The sequence below is a fragment of the Salvia hispanica genome, chromosome 1 (genome assembly GCF_023119035.1).
Source record: "Salvia hispanica cultivar TCC Black 2014 chromosome 1, UniMelb_Shisp_WGS_1.0, whole genome shotgun sequence".
In the NCBI taxonomy this organism is placed as follows: domain Eukaryota; kingdom Viridiplantae; phylum Streptophyta; class Magnoliopsida; order Lamiales; family Lamiaceae; genus Salvia; species Salvia hispanica.
The window spans coordinates 45,227,744-45,244,963 of NC_062965.1; the positions used below are offsets into that span (position 1 = coordinate 45,227,744).

Sequence of the window (17,220 nt, forward strand, 5' to 3'; positions counted from 1 at the left end):
AGTAGTTTCTTAGATCAAGTGTTGAGCAGTTAATTTCCTTTGCAACGTTCTCTTACAATTTTGCCTAGGTCTAGCTGTTAGCTTAGGAGTTTTAAGAATTCCCAAGTCAGTTTAATTTGTTTTCCTCAACCCAAGAAAAATGCGTGGCAGCAGCCAACACCAAAAACACACCCAAATCCTTGAGCATAAGTATTACGCATCCTTCTCTGTGGGATCGATCCCTACTTCCCTATACTAGGTTTAGTAAAGTGGTTGAGGGTTTTTGAAAGAAGTGCTCTGTGTGTCCGACGACCGAGATTTCCTGCGACCAACGAGTTCCTAGACCGCGTGATCTAGTGGATTTGCTGGACCTAGAGAACCTGTTATTTCCTTTTGAACACACTATACACATGAAGAGGCTTTTCAATCATGCAATGCACAACACAGTTCATATTGATGAGAAATGGTTTTACATGACAAATGCTTCAGACAGATACTACCTGTAGCCGGATGAGGATGAGCCTTACAGGTCTTGTAAATAAAAAAGATTCATCACTATAGTGATGTTCATGTGTGCTGTAAGTAGGCCACAGCTTGGCACAGATGGGCAGACCATCTTTGATGGTAAAATAGGCATATTCCCATTCACAGAACAAGTTCCAGCCAAAAGGAAGTCAAAGAATAGGCTTAGAGGGACACTGGAGACAAAGCCTATCCCATCAGTTAACAAGGAAGCAATGAGAGAATGTCTCTTGAATCAGGTATGAATATTTTTTCAACTCACATTCCTATCAGACATTGGTAATGTCATCACTTAGCCATTCATTCATTTATTCATACATAATGCACAGATTATTCCAGCAATCAAAGCTAAGTGGTCAGCCAATGCAAGCAAGGAGATATATATCCAACAAGATAATGTCAAACCTCACCTAAACTCCTCTGACTCACAATTTGAGTCTCTTGCAAGTTTAGATGGATTTAAATTCCATCTAATTAGCCAACCAGCCAACTCCCCAGACACTAATGTATTGGACCTTGGATTTTTTAGGGCCATACAATCACTGCAAGATGATAAACTAGCCACCAATATAGATGAATTGTTGGGTAATGTTTGGAGTTCTTTTGAGGAACTCACACCACAAAGTTTGAACAATGTTTTTTTAACATTGCAAAACTGTTTCAGCAAGATCCTAGAAGTGCATGGGGGCAACAACTACAAAATACCCCACTTGAACAAAGAAAGGTTGAGAAGAACAGTGGGGCTTCCTACGTCAGTACTTGAAGTTGAAGAGAATCTGGTAAGGGAAAGCTTGAAGTATCTACTACTCCCAGAGAATGATGTGGGTGCCTAATATTACATAGGGCATCTAATCAATATTTTAGATTTCTAGATAGGCCACTTGGATCATGGGGTTTACAGTATAAGCATCAAAATAGGTTGGTGTTTAGGATGTAAACTTATTTTTTGGGTTATAGCCTTCATTTTGGGTTAGGATTACTAGTCTGCATTACAATTCTAGAAGCTGCATTTTGTATGAATTCCAAGTTTAAGTGATGGATGCTCTAAATCAGAGCCTCCAAACTATCAAAGGGGTGGCTCTAATCATAATAATCCAACCAAGGCAGTGTATACACACAATAGCATGCATCTCTCAGAAAAATTTCATGACAGAGGACCAATTACACAAAATCAGAGCCTCCAAACCATCAAGAGGGTTGCTCTAATCATAATAATCCAACCAAGGCAGTTTATACACACAATAGCATGCATCTCTCAGAAAAATTTCATCACAGAGGCAGGATCACACAAAATCAGAGCCTCCAAACCATCAAAGGGGTGGCTCTAATCATAATAATCCAACCAAGGCAGTTTATACACACAATAGCATGCCAAACTCTCACAAAAATTTCATCACATAGAAGCAAATCAGACAAAATCAGAGCCACCAAACCATCACACAAAATCAGAACCTCCAACATAGCCAAGGCAGCAATATCCCTCAATCAATTCCATAGAAACAACCTCCAAACCCTATACAGGGGGTGGCTTACCTCAGAAAAAATACTCACAGATTAGAGGAGATCTTTCGTGCAAGGCAACAAGATCAACAACATTGTTTTTTCATTCTTGGTGTACTCCACCTTTGATGAAGACGGTTGTTGAACTTTAGAGTCGGCAAAGGGGTGGGATGGTGGCTGAGTTTTAGAGTCGTTAAAGGGCAGGGACGGTGCCTGCGTTTCAGAGTCGTCATAGGGCTGGAATGGTGGTTGACGTTGAGATCCGTGGAAGTCCTCATACGGTGGTTGGGTTTCAGATCCGTCGAAGACCCCAGCCGGTGGAAGAAATTCAGTTTCTTGGACAAACTCAGATGGTGGAGGAGTTTCAGACCCGTCAACGCCGCCAAACGGTCGTCGATTTCCAGATCGGTGGTACCAATCGACCGCTCGTTCGATTTCCACCGGTCAAGGACCTCCGGTGGTGTTTCAGGGGCGATTAGGGTTTCTGGTGGTGTATCGAAAGATGGCAATGATTCAAACTCCGGCGTTGCAACCCATTCATCGACCATGAGAAGGCAACGGTGATGGAGTAACGGCGGGTTTAGAGAAGCGATTAATAGGAGGCGACAATTAGGGTTCGTTCAAGATGGAAGAAACACAGTCGGGAAGGTGGAGAGAGATAGAGAGATGAAATTCAAATGAGGGTGGGGTTAGGTGGGTTGGGGTAATTAAATGTTTGATTTTTGTTTTAGTTTATTTTTATGTAGATAATGGCATTTTGATGTAATTTTGATGAACAATGAGGTAAAATTGTATGACCACATATGGAAAATTCTAAATGTGACTCTTAAACTATGACGGACTTTTATGGCAAAATGTGACTCTTAAACTGGGGCGGAGGGAGTAATATTGATATTGTTTATTTAATCAGACGCCACTTTGACGTATCGATATGTGAGAGTTTTTCGTAACTCAATCATGGTATCTTGGGTGTTAGTAATTGAATAACATGAAAATATTAGAATATTATTTCATAGAATCCGCGTGCCCATGTGGTATGATTTAATCCTTAGGAGGTGTTTGAAAAAAAAATTTATTATTCAGAAAACTATGCAGCTGGAATTTTATTCTATGAATGATAAATAAAGTTTCAGACTAGAAAAACTCTTTTGAAGAATTAATGTAATTTCAAGTCATATAACAAAGAATTACACTAAACAGAGTTATATTCAACTCAATTTCTAATCTTAATTGAAAATGACTATCAATAATTTCAAATCCCTCATAGAATAGAATTTGACTTAAATAAAACAATTAAAATTAAATTCAAAACTCCATGACAATTAAAATATAAATTTCTACTCCAATTCTTTATCTTTATAGCTAGAGACACGCGCGTACAACACACCAGATACCTACAAGTTTATCTGGATCTTAACCTACACTGACTTATATTATTGAACTTTATTGTTGTTTTTTTTACTAATTTTTAACTGTATTTCAGACCAAAACTCCACATATAAAAGTACAACTTTATATTTTCTCTTTATAAGAAAAATTAAACTATGGGGAAAATGTATTCACTTCTACTATAACTTGGTGAGTTTCTAAGTACCCAATAAATAAAACTCTATTAAACATCAAAGAATGATCTAATAGTACTTCCTATTAAAATATGAGATGAATGCTAAACAAAATAGAAGAGACTAGAGGTATCTGACTTTGTTTGCGTCCAGATACACATACATGATGAAAAAATTAAATTTTGAGAGGTGAAGAATGTCATCATGTGACATGTAGTATCAGAGAAAGAAAGCCATGTAGCCCTCACAAAATCATAGGTGGAAGCCAAAGGAGATATGAAGCCATGCAATTTGCAGAGTTTTTCGCCTATATATACCGACGCTTCCGCTTCGCCACTTCTCATCACCACACACACACAGCGCGTCAAGCATTCCATATCCACCATGGGCAAGCTCTCGCTCTCTGTTCTAAGCTTTCTTCTGCTGCTAGGATTGGGCTACGCCTTTAGAGAGCAGCAGGGAGAATGCCAGCTCAGCAACATCGACGCCCGGGAGCCGTCCTACCGCGTCCAATCGGAGGGCGGACAGACCGAGTTCTGGGATAACCACAACAACGAGTTCCGATGCGCCGGCGTCTCCATCCGCCGCCACATCATTCAGCAGAGAGGCCTCCTTCTCCCTGTCTACCACAACGCCCCCGTCCTCGTCTACGTCGTCCAAGGTTCGTTAATTATAAATAAATAAATCCTCATCAATTTTATTTTAATTTAAAGGCCGCGTCATAGTGGACTTGAAAATTGAGACTTTTGGCCACTTTGGCCTCAGGCATTACCACTCTATCTGTTTCGGAATTTCATCGTTTCATTTCATGTATGCTATGCAGGCAAGGGAACTTACGGAGTTCTGAGATCTGGCTGCGCCGAAACATTCGAAGCAGGCCAACAACAACAATTTTCTCGGGAGGAGAGAAGCCAGAGATTCAGAGACGACAGACATCAGAAGGTTGAGGAATTCCAGAAGGGAGACGTCATCGCCATCAGGGCCGGTGATGCTCACTGGGTTTACAACGACGGCGATCAAGAGCTTGTTGTCGTTGTTTTCCACCACAACTCTAACAATGCCAACCAACTCGACCAAAACCCAAGGGTACGTGGGTAAATAGTAAATACTAATACATACAACCTACTCATATAAATTTCATCTAACTAATTATCCAAATTTTGCAGTCCTTCTTCCTGGCCGGAAACCCGGGCAACCAGCAAGAGGAGGAGCAATACAGGAGCCTGCGCGGAAGCAAGCGCGGCCAAGAAGCCCAATCCGAATTGGGCAACGTCTTCAGCGGGTTGGACGACGAGTTGTTGGCAGAGGCATTCAATGTTGATGTAGAGACCGCAAGGAAGCTGAGGGGCCAAAACGACGAAAGAGGCCACATTATAAGGGCAGAGAAGAGCATCCAGCTGATCCAGCCCCAGCGCAGCCGCCAGGAACGCGAACAAGAGCGCCACAACGGCCTCGAGGAGACCTTCTGCAGCGCCAGAGTCAAGGAGAATCTCGACAGAGCCTCACGCGCCGACTTCTACAACCCACGCGCCGGGAGATTCTCCACCCTCAACAGCTTCAACCTCCCCATCCTCAGCTTCCTCCAACTCAGCGCCGCCAAAGGAGTCCTCCACAGGGTAATTACAATATTACAGTTATCCCAATTAATTCTAATTTAAATACTACCAACTCACCACATTTTTAAGTGGTTAGGCAGAGTAAGCAGATACAAAAAGCAGTTGAGTATTTTAATTGTCATTGTATTTGTAGAACGCTATATTCGCACCACACTGGTACACCAACGCCCACAGCCTCATCTATGCCACCCGAGGCGCCTCACGGGTGCAGATAGTGAACCACCGCGGCCAAGCTGTGTTCGACGGGCAGGTGAGAGAGGGGCAGGTGCTCGTGGTGCCCCAAAACTTCGCGGTGGTGAAGCAGGCCGAAGAGCAGGGCTTCGAGTGGGTTGCATTCAACACCAACGAAAATGCGGCCATCAACACCTTGAGCGGCCGCACCTCGGCCATCAGGGGGCTGCCCGTGGATGTCGTTGCTAACGCGTACCAAGTATCGAGGGAGGAGGCACAGAGGATCAAGTTTTCGCGCCAGGAGACTCTTATTTTCAACGCTAATGACGCACGTCGCTCTGCTTGATCAAATCAAATGTGACTCAACATAAATAAATGTAAATTAAGTGTGAGGAATAATGTATATCGGCTTGTGCCTATATGGCCAATGTTTGATACTAATAAAGAGATTACGTTTTTTCAAATTATCAAAGTTTGTCCTACTATATGTCTATTTCATTTTTATGTTTACTTTCAACTTTCCTACAAATTACAATTCCTTTAGCTTAATTAATTTAGTTTTTTTTTTTTAACTTATTATATATTGAATTTCATACATACATTTTGAATTTTTCATCTTATCCTTCATTTTAAAAAAAAATAAAAAACAAATTGTTAAAACCACACAAAAGGCAGACAAGAAAGAACTATCATCAACGCGTAATTTGATTTTTTCAATTTTAACAAACCACTAATTATAATTTAATTTTCTCAATTTTAACAGATTTTTGATATTGTTGATTATGTTGTAACTGAGATGGCTTTGGGAAAAAAAGGAGATCTTGGTGTATCCCTATGATATGATGAGATTAATGGGGATTGATTTGGTCAATATACTCAGTTATGGTTTAGGATATGTAAATTGCAAGAACCTTGGATATTTGAACAATCAGGAGCTTTTCCTACTGATAATTGTGGTGATGTTGCTTTTGAAATTTGAAGGGAATCATGCTAGCTATCAGCCCCTATGTTGAGATCTATGCTCGACAATGAGGGGCGTAGCGCAGTAAGCAACGAAGGGACAGATCTTGCTGCAATGAGTCTGGGTTCAAATCTCACTGCTATTATGTAGTTGTTTCCTCTCTCAGGTACAAGTGTGAGGCCTTGGGAGATGTGCTTCTGACAGTCAGTGGGTTAAGACCTCCCCTATAACGGACTACTTACTACGTACCCTGAATTAACCCCCTCACATGATGTCTGGCTGGAGTGTGGGAGCCGTCAAGGCGACGGAGTTTCATAGCCAAATCATAGAAGTAGAATGAAATTTCTAACCTTTCTTCCGCAAAGAAACTTTATTTTTCTTTCTGATAAAATTTGAATGATTACATTTTTCAGCAAATTAAAGTTTATTTTTTTGAAAACATTATACTCCCTCCGTTCCAGTTTAGGAGTGTCAATTAGTTATGACACGCATTTTAAGAAATTGGTGGAGTGTGTAATAAATGAAGTAAGTTGGTGGACTGTGTAATAAATGAAGTGAGATGGTTTGACTTTTGGGTTTTTCTTTTTTTTAGTTTATTTTTATGTAGATAATGACATTTGGGTGTAATTTTGATAAATAATGGGATAAAATTTTATGTCCAAATATGGAAGATTCTAAATGTGACTCCTGAAATTGGGACGGACTCTTATGGCAAAATGTGACTCTTAAACTAAAACGGAGGGAGTAATTAATTGAGAACTCAGAAACAAAAAATGGGTAGTAGATGAAGCTTCTTCCAATGGTAAAACTAAAAACACCAAATCTTATGCAACCAAATCTTGCATCAAGGGTATATTTCAATACATTAGAGTACGAGTTACCATCAATAGTACTAATAGACTCTTATTTTGTTTTAAAATAATTACATACTAAAATGAAGAACATAAAAAGGGTGGATGAAAAAAATATATTCTAAAATTACACGGTTTGTTCAAAAACAACACATTTGAATACAATTTACCTTTATTATATTCTACTTTTAAGTTTAATTTTTTGGAAATTATTAGCGTACTTGTTTAATAAATCTAAATATTTTCTTGATACAAATATAAATATAAAACAAAAATTATGATATGAAAAAAAAAAAAGAAAAAATAACCGTGCAACCTAATTACCCCTTCCCAAAAGAAATGCTCCAACTACCTTGACACAGAGGGAGTATATAGTAAATGGCATGGTTTAACCGTTTAAGCATTAAATTTAATAAGTCAATTATAATTCTCAGATTATTTATAATTGTAAAAATTAATGATAGTGAAATAACACAACAAAATCCCAGGAATCCACGTAGAATCCGTACATAAAAACTTTCAGAAAATACAAAATCAGTTTCTAGGAAACAAAAAATCAATGCATACATAAACTTCCAGAAAATACAAAATCAATGCATACATAAAAACTTCCAGAAAACACAAAATTAATTCATAATTTCTAGGAAACACAAAATCAATGCATAAACTAAGTGCAACATTATTATTAATAGAGTAATATTTTGAGCAAAACTACTTCTCCAAATAAGAATTATTGTGATAAAAACGGAAGAAAGTACATTAAAATAAATTTTCTACATCAACTCATTTGCAGAAAACAAAAGACAACTTATATAAGGAAACTATTATAGAAAACAAAACACATATCACCATTCACCACTATGTAAAAGAAACTACAACTACTGATGAAGAAACTATACCAATTATTAATAAAGAAAACTACCACTATTCATGTTCCTATATCAACGTTTCAGAAATAAAAATATAACTATCTTATATCAGTATAAATAAAACTGAATTGAAATCACTATATAAGTGTCATAAATTTCTCCTTTATTACCAATTACTTCTAAGCTAGAACCTTATAGATTTCTTACAGATTTTCATTGTATTCTTCAATTCTTTCCATGAAACCAGCACTTCAGATCATGGTCTTGCTGTTGTATGCAAATTTTCAGTGAGGTAGCTCATATGATGAGCAGATGAGGTATAGGGTCTATGTTTTACTTATTAGAATCGACCTCTCAATTCCTAAAGTTTTTCTATTTTTCAGTCTCCACCCTCACTTGGGTTAGATTTAAATTGCAATAACATTTGAGAAGTGCTCCATTCAACCCACTATCTCCTTTATCTATTTATTTAATAAATCTCAAATAAGCATTAGCAAATATTAAATGAAATCAATATATTACAATAGAAAATTAAATGAAATCAATAAATTAAAATAGAAGATTAATCTTATTCATTTATCTAAGCTAATTAAATGAAATCAATATATTACAATAGAAAATTAAATGAAATCAATAAATTAAAATAGAAGATTAATCTTATTCATTTATCTAATGAACAAAGTAGTTCCCTCCCGTTTATAATTAAACGATCTAGCGGTTTCAAAAAAGACAAGGACAAAAAGTAAAAAGGCATATAAGGCCAATTGAACTTGGATTTTGAAAGATAGATAAGATAACATCCACCTCTAATTATCAATTTCGGAGAAATTTTGGAATTGCACAACTTTCCTTGATCCGAAAACGACACCAGGATATGCAGATCACCCATGTTCTATTTTTTTAAGGCAACTTTTTAATTGAATCATTTGGAACTATTACATTTTACCGATATTTTATTGGAGTGTAAAAAATTGAAGTCTTGTTCCTAAATTGTAATCAACCTCAAAAAAATCAGCAGAAAAGAACGGATTAAAATAAAAACTCCCTATTTCCTATATTAAAAAGCAAAAGATTAAAAAAAAAAAAAAAAAAAAAAAAAAAAAAAAAAAGCATATATCGCAGCATCCAAACTATTCCCATCATTATCACAAACTTAAACCCATTCTCGCAACATAGCAGTATCATATTCTGCACTTTAGGATACAAACATACAGGTTTATTATTCATTACAGATGCAGATACAACCTAGTTATGCGACTCGAGGCTGGACGGCTGGACCAGAGGCTTTTCCAAGTCCTCGAGAGGGCGGAAGAACGCCTTCTCCTCCAACACCGAGCCCCCTTCAGTGCTACCTTCAGCTCCCAGGTTTCGGCCAGAACCTGGGTTCTCATCCGTTGCAGGCCCAAACACCCCTGTCTTCGGGTGAGGAGCCCAGTACTCGTCTGACTGAGGTGGGATCACGTGGTCTGGGACCAGAGTCGAGTTCACATTGTCCTCCGGGTTCTTTTCATAGGCTGATGCTTGCACACTCCTGTTTTACACATGCATTGTGCAATGCAAATGAATTGATAATCATACTCAAATTCAACTCCCATAACACATAAGATTGTGTTGAAATTAATCTATGTTAGATAATATTCATTTCACATAATAAGCAACATGTCGCTTAAAATACTATGATCTTCGACTTTTCATACTCTCAGTCCCCACATCCCCAAAATAAGCCATCAAATGCCTAAAACAAAACCGAAAAAGCAAAGAATTTGCATTGAATAACAAGAACAAGATTCATCTCAAAATAGGAGACTTATTCGGGAACTAAGAAGGTACTTAGCTAACGCAATATGAGGCTTATGAGCCAAAACAAAAGGAACCCTCCCCCCTCCCTCCAAAAGGAAAAAGAAAAATCTGTGCGCGTGTGTTGGCCTAGTGGTTAGAGTGATTGATGCACAAGACCTGTGGTCTCGGGTTTGAGTCCATCTTGACAAAGCCTTAAATTATATTCATTTATCAATAAAAAAAAGAAAAAACAATAATCAAGCAAAAGTCATATGGACTAGTTCCATGCCACCTCTAGTTTAGAAAGAATCAAGGCATCCGAAGCCACCGCTATATAAAAGTTGTAACTTAGATAAAGCCTCTATGATAGGGACAATTTTCTTTTTATTAAGAATAAATAGCCAAAATGTCATGTTCTTGGCAACGACAGCATAATCCTATCTACAAAGATGACCACTTCATTCATGGAATCTTGAATGCGTGTTTACTAAGTACAATCCTTTTTGTCTAAGCCTTTCAAAAAAAAATTATTTTGTGATTTTTACCCTAAAACATACCACTCTTTTGAAAACTAATACGATCCTGTATTTAATAGTCTAAGGAAACATCAATCACTAAACCAATTTAGTTAATGGTCAGTTAGGTAAATTGAAATAAACATAGATGAGAAGCATTCGATTACAGAATAATAATAATAATAATAATAATAATAATAATAATAATAATAATAATAATAATAATAATAATAATATAAAAAAAAATAAAAAAAAAATAAAAAACATCTTTAGACCATCAAAAGAGTATTGAACTAACCTGCTTCATCAACTAAGTAAATTCGCTTATTTGAAGGATAAATAACTTGTTTTCAAAGAGGAAAAAGAAACGTGAAAAAGTAGAATAAATGGAAACTGACATGTGAGCTAGAACTTTTCTTCCCTTAAATAAAAAATGTTATTCCAATGTCTTATTCTGTTAGCAAAATAACACAAAATTTCTTCCAAATATCATGATTACCCCAAAAATAATGTTTCCCTGGATTCAGGTTTATCTTCCCCCAAATTTGTCTCAGCCGAAGTGATCAATCATGAAGAAAAAATAGAAATGAAGCTATCAACAAGTGCTAAAAACAGTAGCTCCGATCATATGAATGAATGATGATTGAAAAAATCATTTCCTTACTACTATTCCTCAATTAGGAATTAAAAATAGGTGAATAATCGAGATGAGCAGCTTAGCTACACACAGACAGACCTGCGGTGGAGCAGAGAAATGGCGAGGGGGCGAGAGCGGATCTGACCAGCTAATCTTTTGCCCAAATTCGCAAGTCCACGAGTGCGCTGGAAATTAGCGGCCATACAAGATATGAGTCGCAGTGTTTGCAGAGAGAATTAAAGCCAAATTGGTGAGTGGAACTGAAAATGGAGGAATAATTTAGTTTTATAAGGAAGAGTTGTGCCTGCAATGGCTATGGCCGCACCAACCACCCCTACAAACAATTGACGGACTTCCATAATTCCGTTAACCTTGGACCAAATACTCAATAATATTTGTAATATGGATTATTCAAAAAATGTTCATGCCTTCAACTTTAAACCCTTATTAATTGGAATGGTTTTGTTTCTTATTTTTGTCACCCTTACTCTTTTTCTTTTGTGGATCCGCAACTTCAATTTGCAAAAAACTAATGTAAAAAGTGATGATTAATCATATTACTGTTGAAAATATAAAGAATCTTTATAATTGAGTAACATTTATTTTGTTGTAAGAGTGTGTAATTATAAACCAAATATCATTATATCATTTTATATGTGGATAAAATAATTAATAAAAAGTTAAAACTTTATAATTTAATAATTTATTTACAAATTTTATAAAAACAATTAAAATTTAATCTTTTGTACGGAATCAGGATTCACGATATTAAGACAACTATATATGTTTTTTTCCAAATTTGAAATATACTCCCTCCGTCCCACATAATTTTACACAATTTTACTTGGCACAAGTTTTAAGAAATGTAATAGAAAGTGGGTTGAAAAAGTTGATGGAATGTGAGTCCTATTTTTAAAGTATCGGTTTTATAATAAAATGTGAGTATGAATGAGTTAGTGGAGTATGAGATCCACCACCAAAAATAGTAAAAGTGAAATGAGTAATATTATATGGGACGAACTAAAATAGAATATTGGGTAAAATTATGTGGGATGGAGAGAGTATAACAGTATCAAACCTCCCTAACATAAATAGAGATTTCATGAGTACTCCAAGTTTCAAGATACTAAGTCAAAAGATGGAACAACAAACTTGGATTTTAAGACATGAAGCCAAATAAGGCCTAAAAAAAATTGTCTTAGTCCTCGTGTAAAGTAGCAAATCTACATAATAATAAATAAATGTTTATATAGATTATATTACGTGGCATGATAAAGGTACATTATTAAGTATTCGAGATTAGATATCGGATTATGCAAAGTACAGAAACTTTAACGCCGTGATGCACCGGACGGTATCAATTTTCGAGGCGGTGCGATGGAGTGACTAATCTAACCCTCACAAGATAAGCGAATTTCAACGGGGTGGGATTAAACAGGCATCTTCATTTCTGTTGCAACGTGGCACCTCAAATTTTACACATAATTAAAAAAATATAAAAAAAATTCCTCCTACTTCCACACACTCGGACCCAGTCGCCGCACGCCATTCATGTGTGAGTTTCGAAAACTTAAAAAAAAAAATAATAATAATAATTCTAGCTAATAGGCTAGCCGATTTCGAGCCTGCAATGACGGCTAGCGCATCGGCCAGCAGATCGGTTAGCGCCCGCAAATCGGCTAGAGCTCACCGATGCCGCCCAAATTGTTGTCACTGGTCGTTAGCCTCCATTGGAGATGCTCTAACATGCCTTTATTTTTGTGGTATACATGGAGTAGTACTTTTTACTTTAAACACAACATCGGCTAGCCTATCCGCTAGCTTCCATTGCGGCCGGCTCTAACATGCCTTTATTTTTGTTGCATGCATGGAATAGTACTTTTAAATTTAAACACAACTTTATTTGGTGACATTCATAAGAGATCATAATTCACTAAAATTATGACATTGTTGGGATATTTATTGAAGTGTCTAAGCACAAGTTTAATCACATTATTTAATGCTTCACAATAATGTGAAATTAAAAGGAAAAAACAGGTACTACTACCTTTTTAAATTAGCAGTGCTGGACAATAAAAGAATTAACAAAAGGACAATAGTGTTCCAAGTTACTCTCTTAATTAGTACTAGTACTACTAATATTGTTCAATATAATTAATCAAAGATTGATATTCAATATTTATTAAATTATAATCCGGTTTAATTCTGAAACAATTTTTAAATGTTTGTATCTTGAATCCATTTCAATCGCGTTAAATTTCATTGCCATTTTGCCTAGTTGAGTTTTAAATTATCCTCTCATCAAAATATAGTAGTACTGCTAGTACTATGCAAAATCATCAAAGTTATTTTATTCACTCACTGAGTAGTAACATAAGCAGGGGTGGGTAGGTACGGTATACCTTACCGAAACCATCATACCGTATACCTTACCATAAATACGGTATGCGAAAAGTGATACCTTTACCTTACCAAACTTTTCGATATACCGATTTTCAGTATACCTTATTTTCGGTATGACGAATTTTCATACCGATACCGTACCTCATTTTCGGTATACCTTACCGAAGTTCGGTATACCTGACTTTCAACATCAATTAAAATAGAAAATTAGAGTTTTTAGAATATTATTTATATTTATAATTCTAAAAATAAATTAAATATAATTTATTCATAATTATATTTATATTTCACAATAGATTTTATAATTTAAAAATATATAAAATATATTTTATATATAATTTTGTTTATATTTTTATGGTATATAACTTAGTTTACGGTGTATACCTTAATTTACGGTATATACCGAATTTCGGTAAGCAACGGTATATTGCAGTATTTGAAAATTCATACCGTTATCTTATCAGAATCTTTCGGTAAGGTATCATTCCGTACCAAAAGTCACGGTATACCGAAAATTCGATATTTTTAATATTTTTATTGGTACAATAAGGCTGATATTTCAGTATTTAGGTATTTTTCCCCCGCCCTAAAGATACGCACATTCATATAATGTCTTTAATTTTATGCGAATCAATCACTCTCCATTATTTTCAATCAATTTAATCTTATGTAGAGATTTTATTAGTCACGTAGACATAGTATTATTATTATTATAAAATAATTAGAAACGTATAAACATGGAGTACATTTAATTGGATAATATACATATCTTCGTGTCTTTATTTTAGCTGAGAAGGAACCATGTTTCGTCACCATCTCCAACAACAAAAAAACACTTGAAACTTGAAATCATCTCTCTCTCTCTCTCTCTCTAGAAGAATCTCCGTTTGCACAGAGTTCCTCAAATCCTTACTTTTTGACATGCATCCTTTACTGTCACACTTCTACTCAACGCTATAAGTAAAAGATTCTTTTTTGAAGAGTTTCAAAAAGAGAAAGAAACGAAGGAATGGAGCGACGGGTGATTATAGTGTGCTGTGTTGTGGGGTTTCTTGGGCTATTATCTGCTGCCACAGGCTTTGCCGCAGAGGCTAAGAGGGTTAAGGTCTGCCATTTTTTTCTCTCAAATTGGACCTTTTGCTTTGTATGTTTCTGCTCTATGCATCTAATTTGTGCATTCATTCATATTTTGTTTACTTCTTCACACTATTTTGGTTAAACATTTCTAGATTTTGGTTGGAAAATTGGAGAATCCTGATTGTTTTATTGAGTTAGTTTTTGTGAGTTCCTTTTCAAAGAATGATATTCTGTTGTTGGGATTTACTACTTCACAGGGCATATGGATTTAAGTTGTTCCTAGCTAATTTAAGTAGGGCTTTTTATTTCCTGGTAAGGGTAATATTTGATGGATATGTTCAAAGCTCTATTTATGAAGTTTTCAGGGAAAAAGTTGAATAGGTCATTTATTCTAAGCTAAAATAGCAATTAAAGATTAGATAGTCAACTTGTTTTGGTTAATATATTAGGATTGGAATTGTAGAAAGAGACAGTTTACTGTGATGGTGAATAATTAACTGGTGTAGTTTGCAAGAATTAGGCAGAAACTAGATTTTCTTGTGTTTGGAAAATTAAGTAGATAAAACTATACTAGTAGTATAGTTTTGATGTGAGAGGCTTGTTAGTTGAGTTTTAGTTTCATGTTTTAGGTGATTCAGCTTCTCTTTTGTTTTACTTTATTTTGTATTGTGAGTGTATATGGATCACGATGTGCTTATCTTGCTTTATTGGGCACATACATCTAGTGCACATCTACACAACTTTCGTACTTCTACCGATAAAAAAAGTTTTGAGTGAATAAAGATGAGAAAAGAAGAAAGTGAAGCTCCATTTTCTGTTACCTGCAAGTAGAGCGTAGGCATATGCATATCTCTTTTTTACTCAACTAGCTCTCGGATACTGGAATGCTTCTCGGTTCCTAATAATCGGTCCATTGTAATCTGTTTGATTGTACAGGCTGAATCATTTCTGAGTAAATATGGTAGATGTGTAGCAGCTTTGGAACATTAACTAAACATGAGGCTTGTTGTTTTTAATCAACGCTACTCTTTCATCCATTTACTTCACTAATTATCTGATTTGTCGAGCGTGTTGAAATCTCAACAGCACGTGTGAACCTGCAAAAAAAGACTAAGATTCTTATCACTCTGCACGCACCAATCAGTTTCATTGCTTTACCTTTTCTTGACATGCGTAGCTTATTGGCAAGTTTTTTCATCTAACCATACAAAAGAGTGTGAATATTTATTCTTTATTTCTCTAAAACTGTATGTTTATTGTCCATTGTGATTTGTGGCGTACAAAATTACATCTGAAGGTGGCTGTGAGTTCTCACTCGGCTAGGTTGTTCCTCATTTCGCAGATAGCTGGAAATTTTAGATTTCTTTTAGTCCCTACGAAAATGTGTTGCAAGTTGTTGTGTTGGCTTTCATTTTTGATTTATTTTTCATCCAAATCTTTGATTCAATCGTGCAGGGTAGCCAAGTCACATTTCCATCCCCTTCTTTTTGTGTATATCCGAGGAGTCCTGCACTAGTCCTCGGGTTAACTGCAGCTGTTTCTCTCATGATTGCTCAAATTATCATCAATGTTGCAACTGGATGCATGTGTTGTAGGAAAGGCTCTCATCAATCTAGCTCTAGATGGAGTATAGCACTCGTGTGCTTTGTTGTCTCTTGGTAACTTATCCGCTATCATGCCGTTTCTATGCATAATGCTCATTTGATCATAGATAAAATTGTGCACATATTTGATTATCTTAAATGCAACGAACAATGACTTGTTATGCTCCCAAGTATGAACATTTTTAGAAACCTTCCACATTACCGGTACCGAGTGGTAATGGCAATGGGAAACGACGAGCACCAACTTTACTATACCGCATAAGTTCTGCCCGTCATATATTTGAAAACGAAGTTATGGGGGTGCTAATATGTAGTTATTGGAAGTGCTTGTATCTAATGAAACGCGCACACTCTGGGCTGGAAAGTTATATTAATCAAACTTGCGATTCAGTCTAAAATCTTATGTCTCATGGCATGATGTTCAGGTTCACCTTCGTCATCGCATTCCTTCTATTACTCACCGGTGCGGCTCTCAATGATCAGCATGGCGAGGAGAACTTATACTTCGGCAGTTACTACTGTTATGTTGTGAAACCAGGCGTTTTTGCTGGAGCTGCGATCCTGTCGCTCGCCAGTGTGACTCTAGGGATCTTCTACTACCTCACCTTAACCTCCGGTAAGGAGGGTAACGAGGCGTGGGGCTCACATGTTCCTCCCAGTCGAGGCGCGATCGCCATGGGACAACCTCAATTCCCTCCACACAACACGGAGGCCCCGCCCGTCTTCGTGCACGAGGACACGTACATGAGGCGGCAGTTCACGTAGCCGGCATGGCTCTTGAGCTCGGGATAGACGGCTATGTGGTTGAGGGTTCTTGTAGGAGAAAGAAAGAAACAAGAGGGGCTGTAAGAAGTGTCTTGACTGTGATTACCTTTTCCTTTTTCATTTCATTTCTTACTCGAGGGAGTCTGTTATCACCTGTTGATAATGAATACAAGTAGTTATGTTTGTTTATTAATTTCAAGATTGCTTCTAGAAGTACATGTGTTTTTTCCGCTTGGCTATATATGCAACAATTACTGTTGTTATTCATTAGAAACTAAAAAGTAAGTAAATAAATGGAAGAAATTTTAGATAGCAAAACATCCCCCAATTCTGTGACATGGTTTCTGAAGTCATACATATTTATTAGTTATAATCATCAAAAAGAGGACACAACTAAATCCTCTAAAAT

The 17,220-nt window shown here is 36.3% G+C and overlaps 3 protein-coding genes across 3 annotated transcripts; 2 read left to right on the forward strand and 1 right to left on the reverse strand.

The window, feature by feature from the left end:
* The first annotated feature begins 3,890 nt into the window (after positions 1-3,890).
* LOC125200914 (11S globulin seed storage protein Jug r 4-like) lies at positions 3,891-5,817 on the forward strand. The gene is made up of 4 exons (XM_048098743.1): positions 3,891-4,224; positions 4,387-4,649; positions 4,730-5,179; positions 5,313-5,817. Exons 1-4 carry the CDS (start codon positions 3,948-3,950, stop codon positions 5,694-5,696), a joined length of 1,374 nt encoding a protein of 457 aa, XP_047954700.1. The 5' UTR covers positions 3,891-3,947; the 3' UTR covers positions 5,697-5,817.
* A 3,328-nt stretch (positions 5,818-9,145) lies between these two features.
* On the reverse strand, positions 9,146-11,272 carry LOC125202648 (late embryogenesis abundant protein At5g17165-like). Its single transcript, XM_048101097.1, has 2 exons — positions 11,062-11,272; positions 9,146-9,562 (listed from the first exon to the last, which is right to left on the reverse strand). Exons 1-2 carry the CDS (start codon positions 11,163-11,165, stop codon positions 9,277-9,279), a joined length of 390 nt encoding a protein of 129 aa, XP_047957054.1. The 5' UTR covers positions 11,166-11,272; the 3' UTR covers positions 9,146-9,276.
* A 2,893-nt stretch (positions 11,273-14,165) lies between these two features.
* Positions 14,166-17,024, forward strand: LOC125202647 (protein MODIFYING WALL LIGNIN-1-like). Its single transcript, XM_048101096.1, has 3 exons — positions 14,166-14,470; positions 15,898-16,100; positions 16,472-17,024. Exons 1-3 carry the CDS (start codon positions 14,375-14,377, stop codon positions 16,809-16,811), a joined length of 639 nt encoding a protein of 212 aa, XP_047957053.1. The 5' UTR covers positions 14,166-14,374; the 3' UTR covers positions 16,812-17,024.
* The last annotated feature ends 196 nt before the right edge of the window (positions 17,025-17,220 follow it).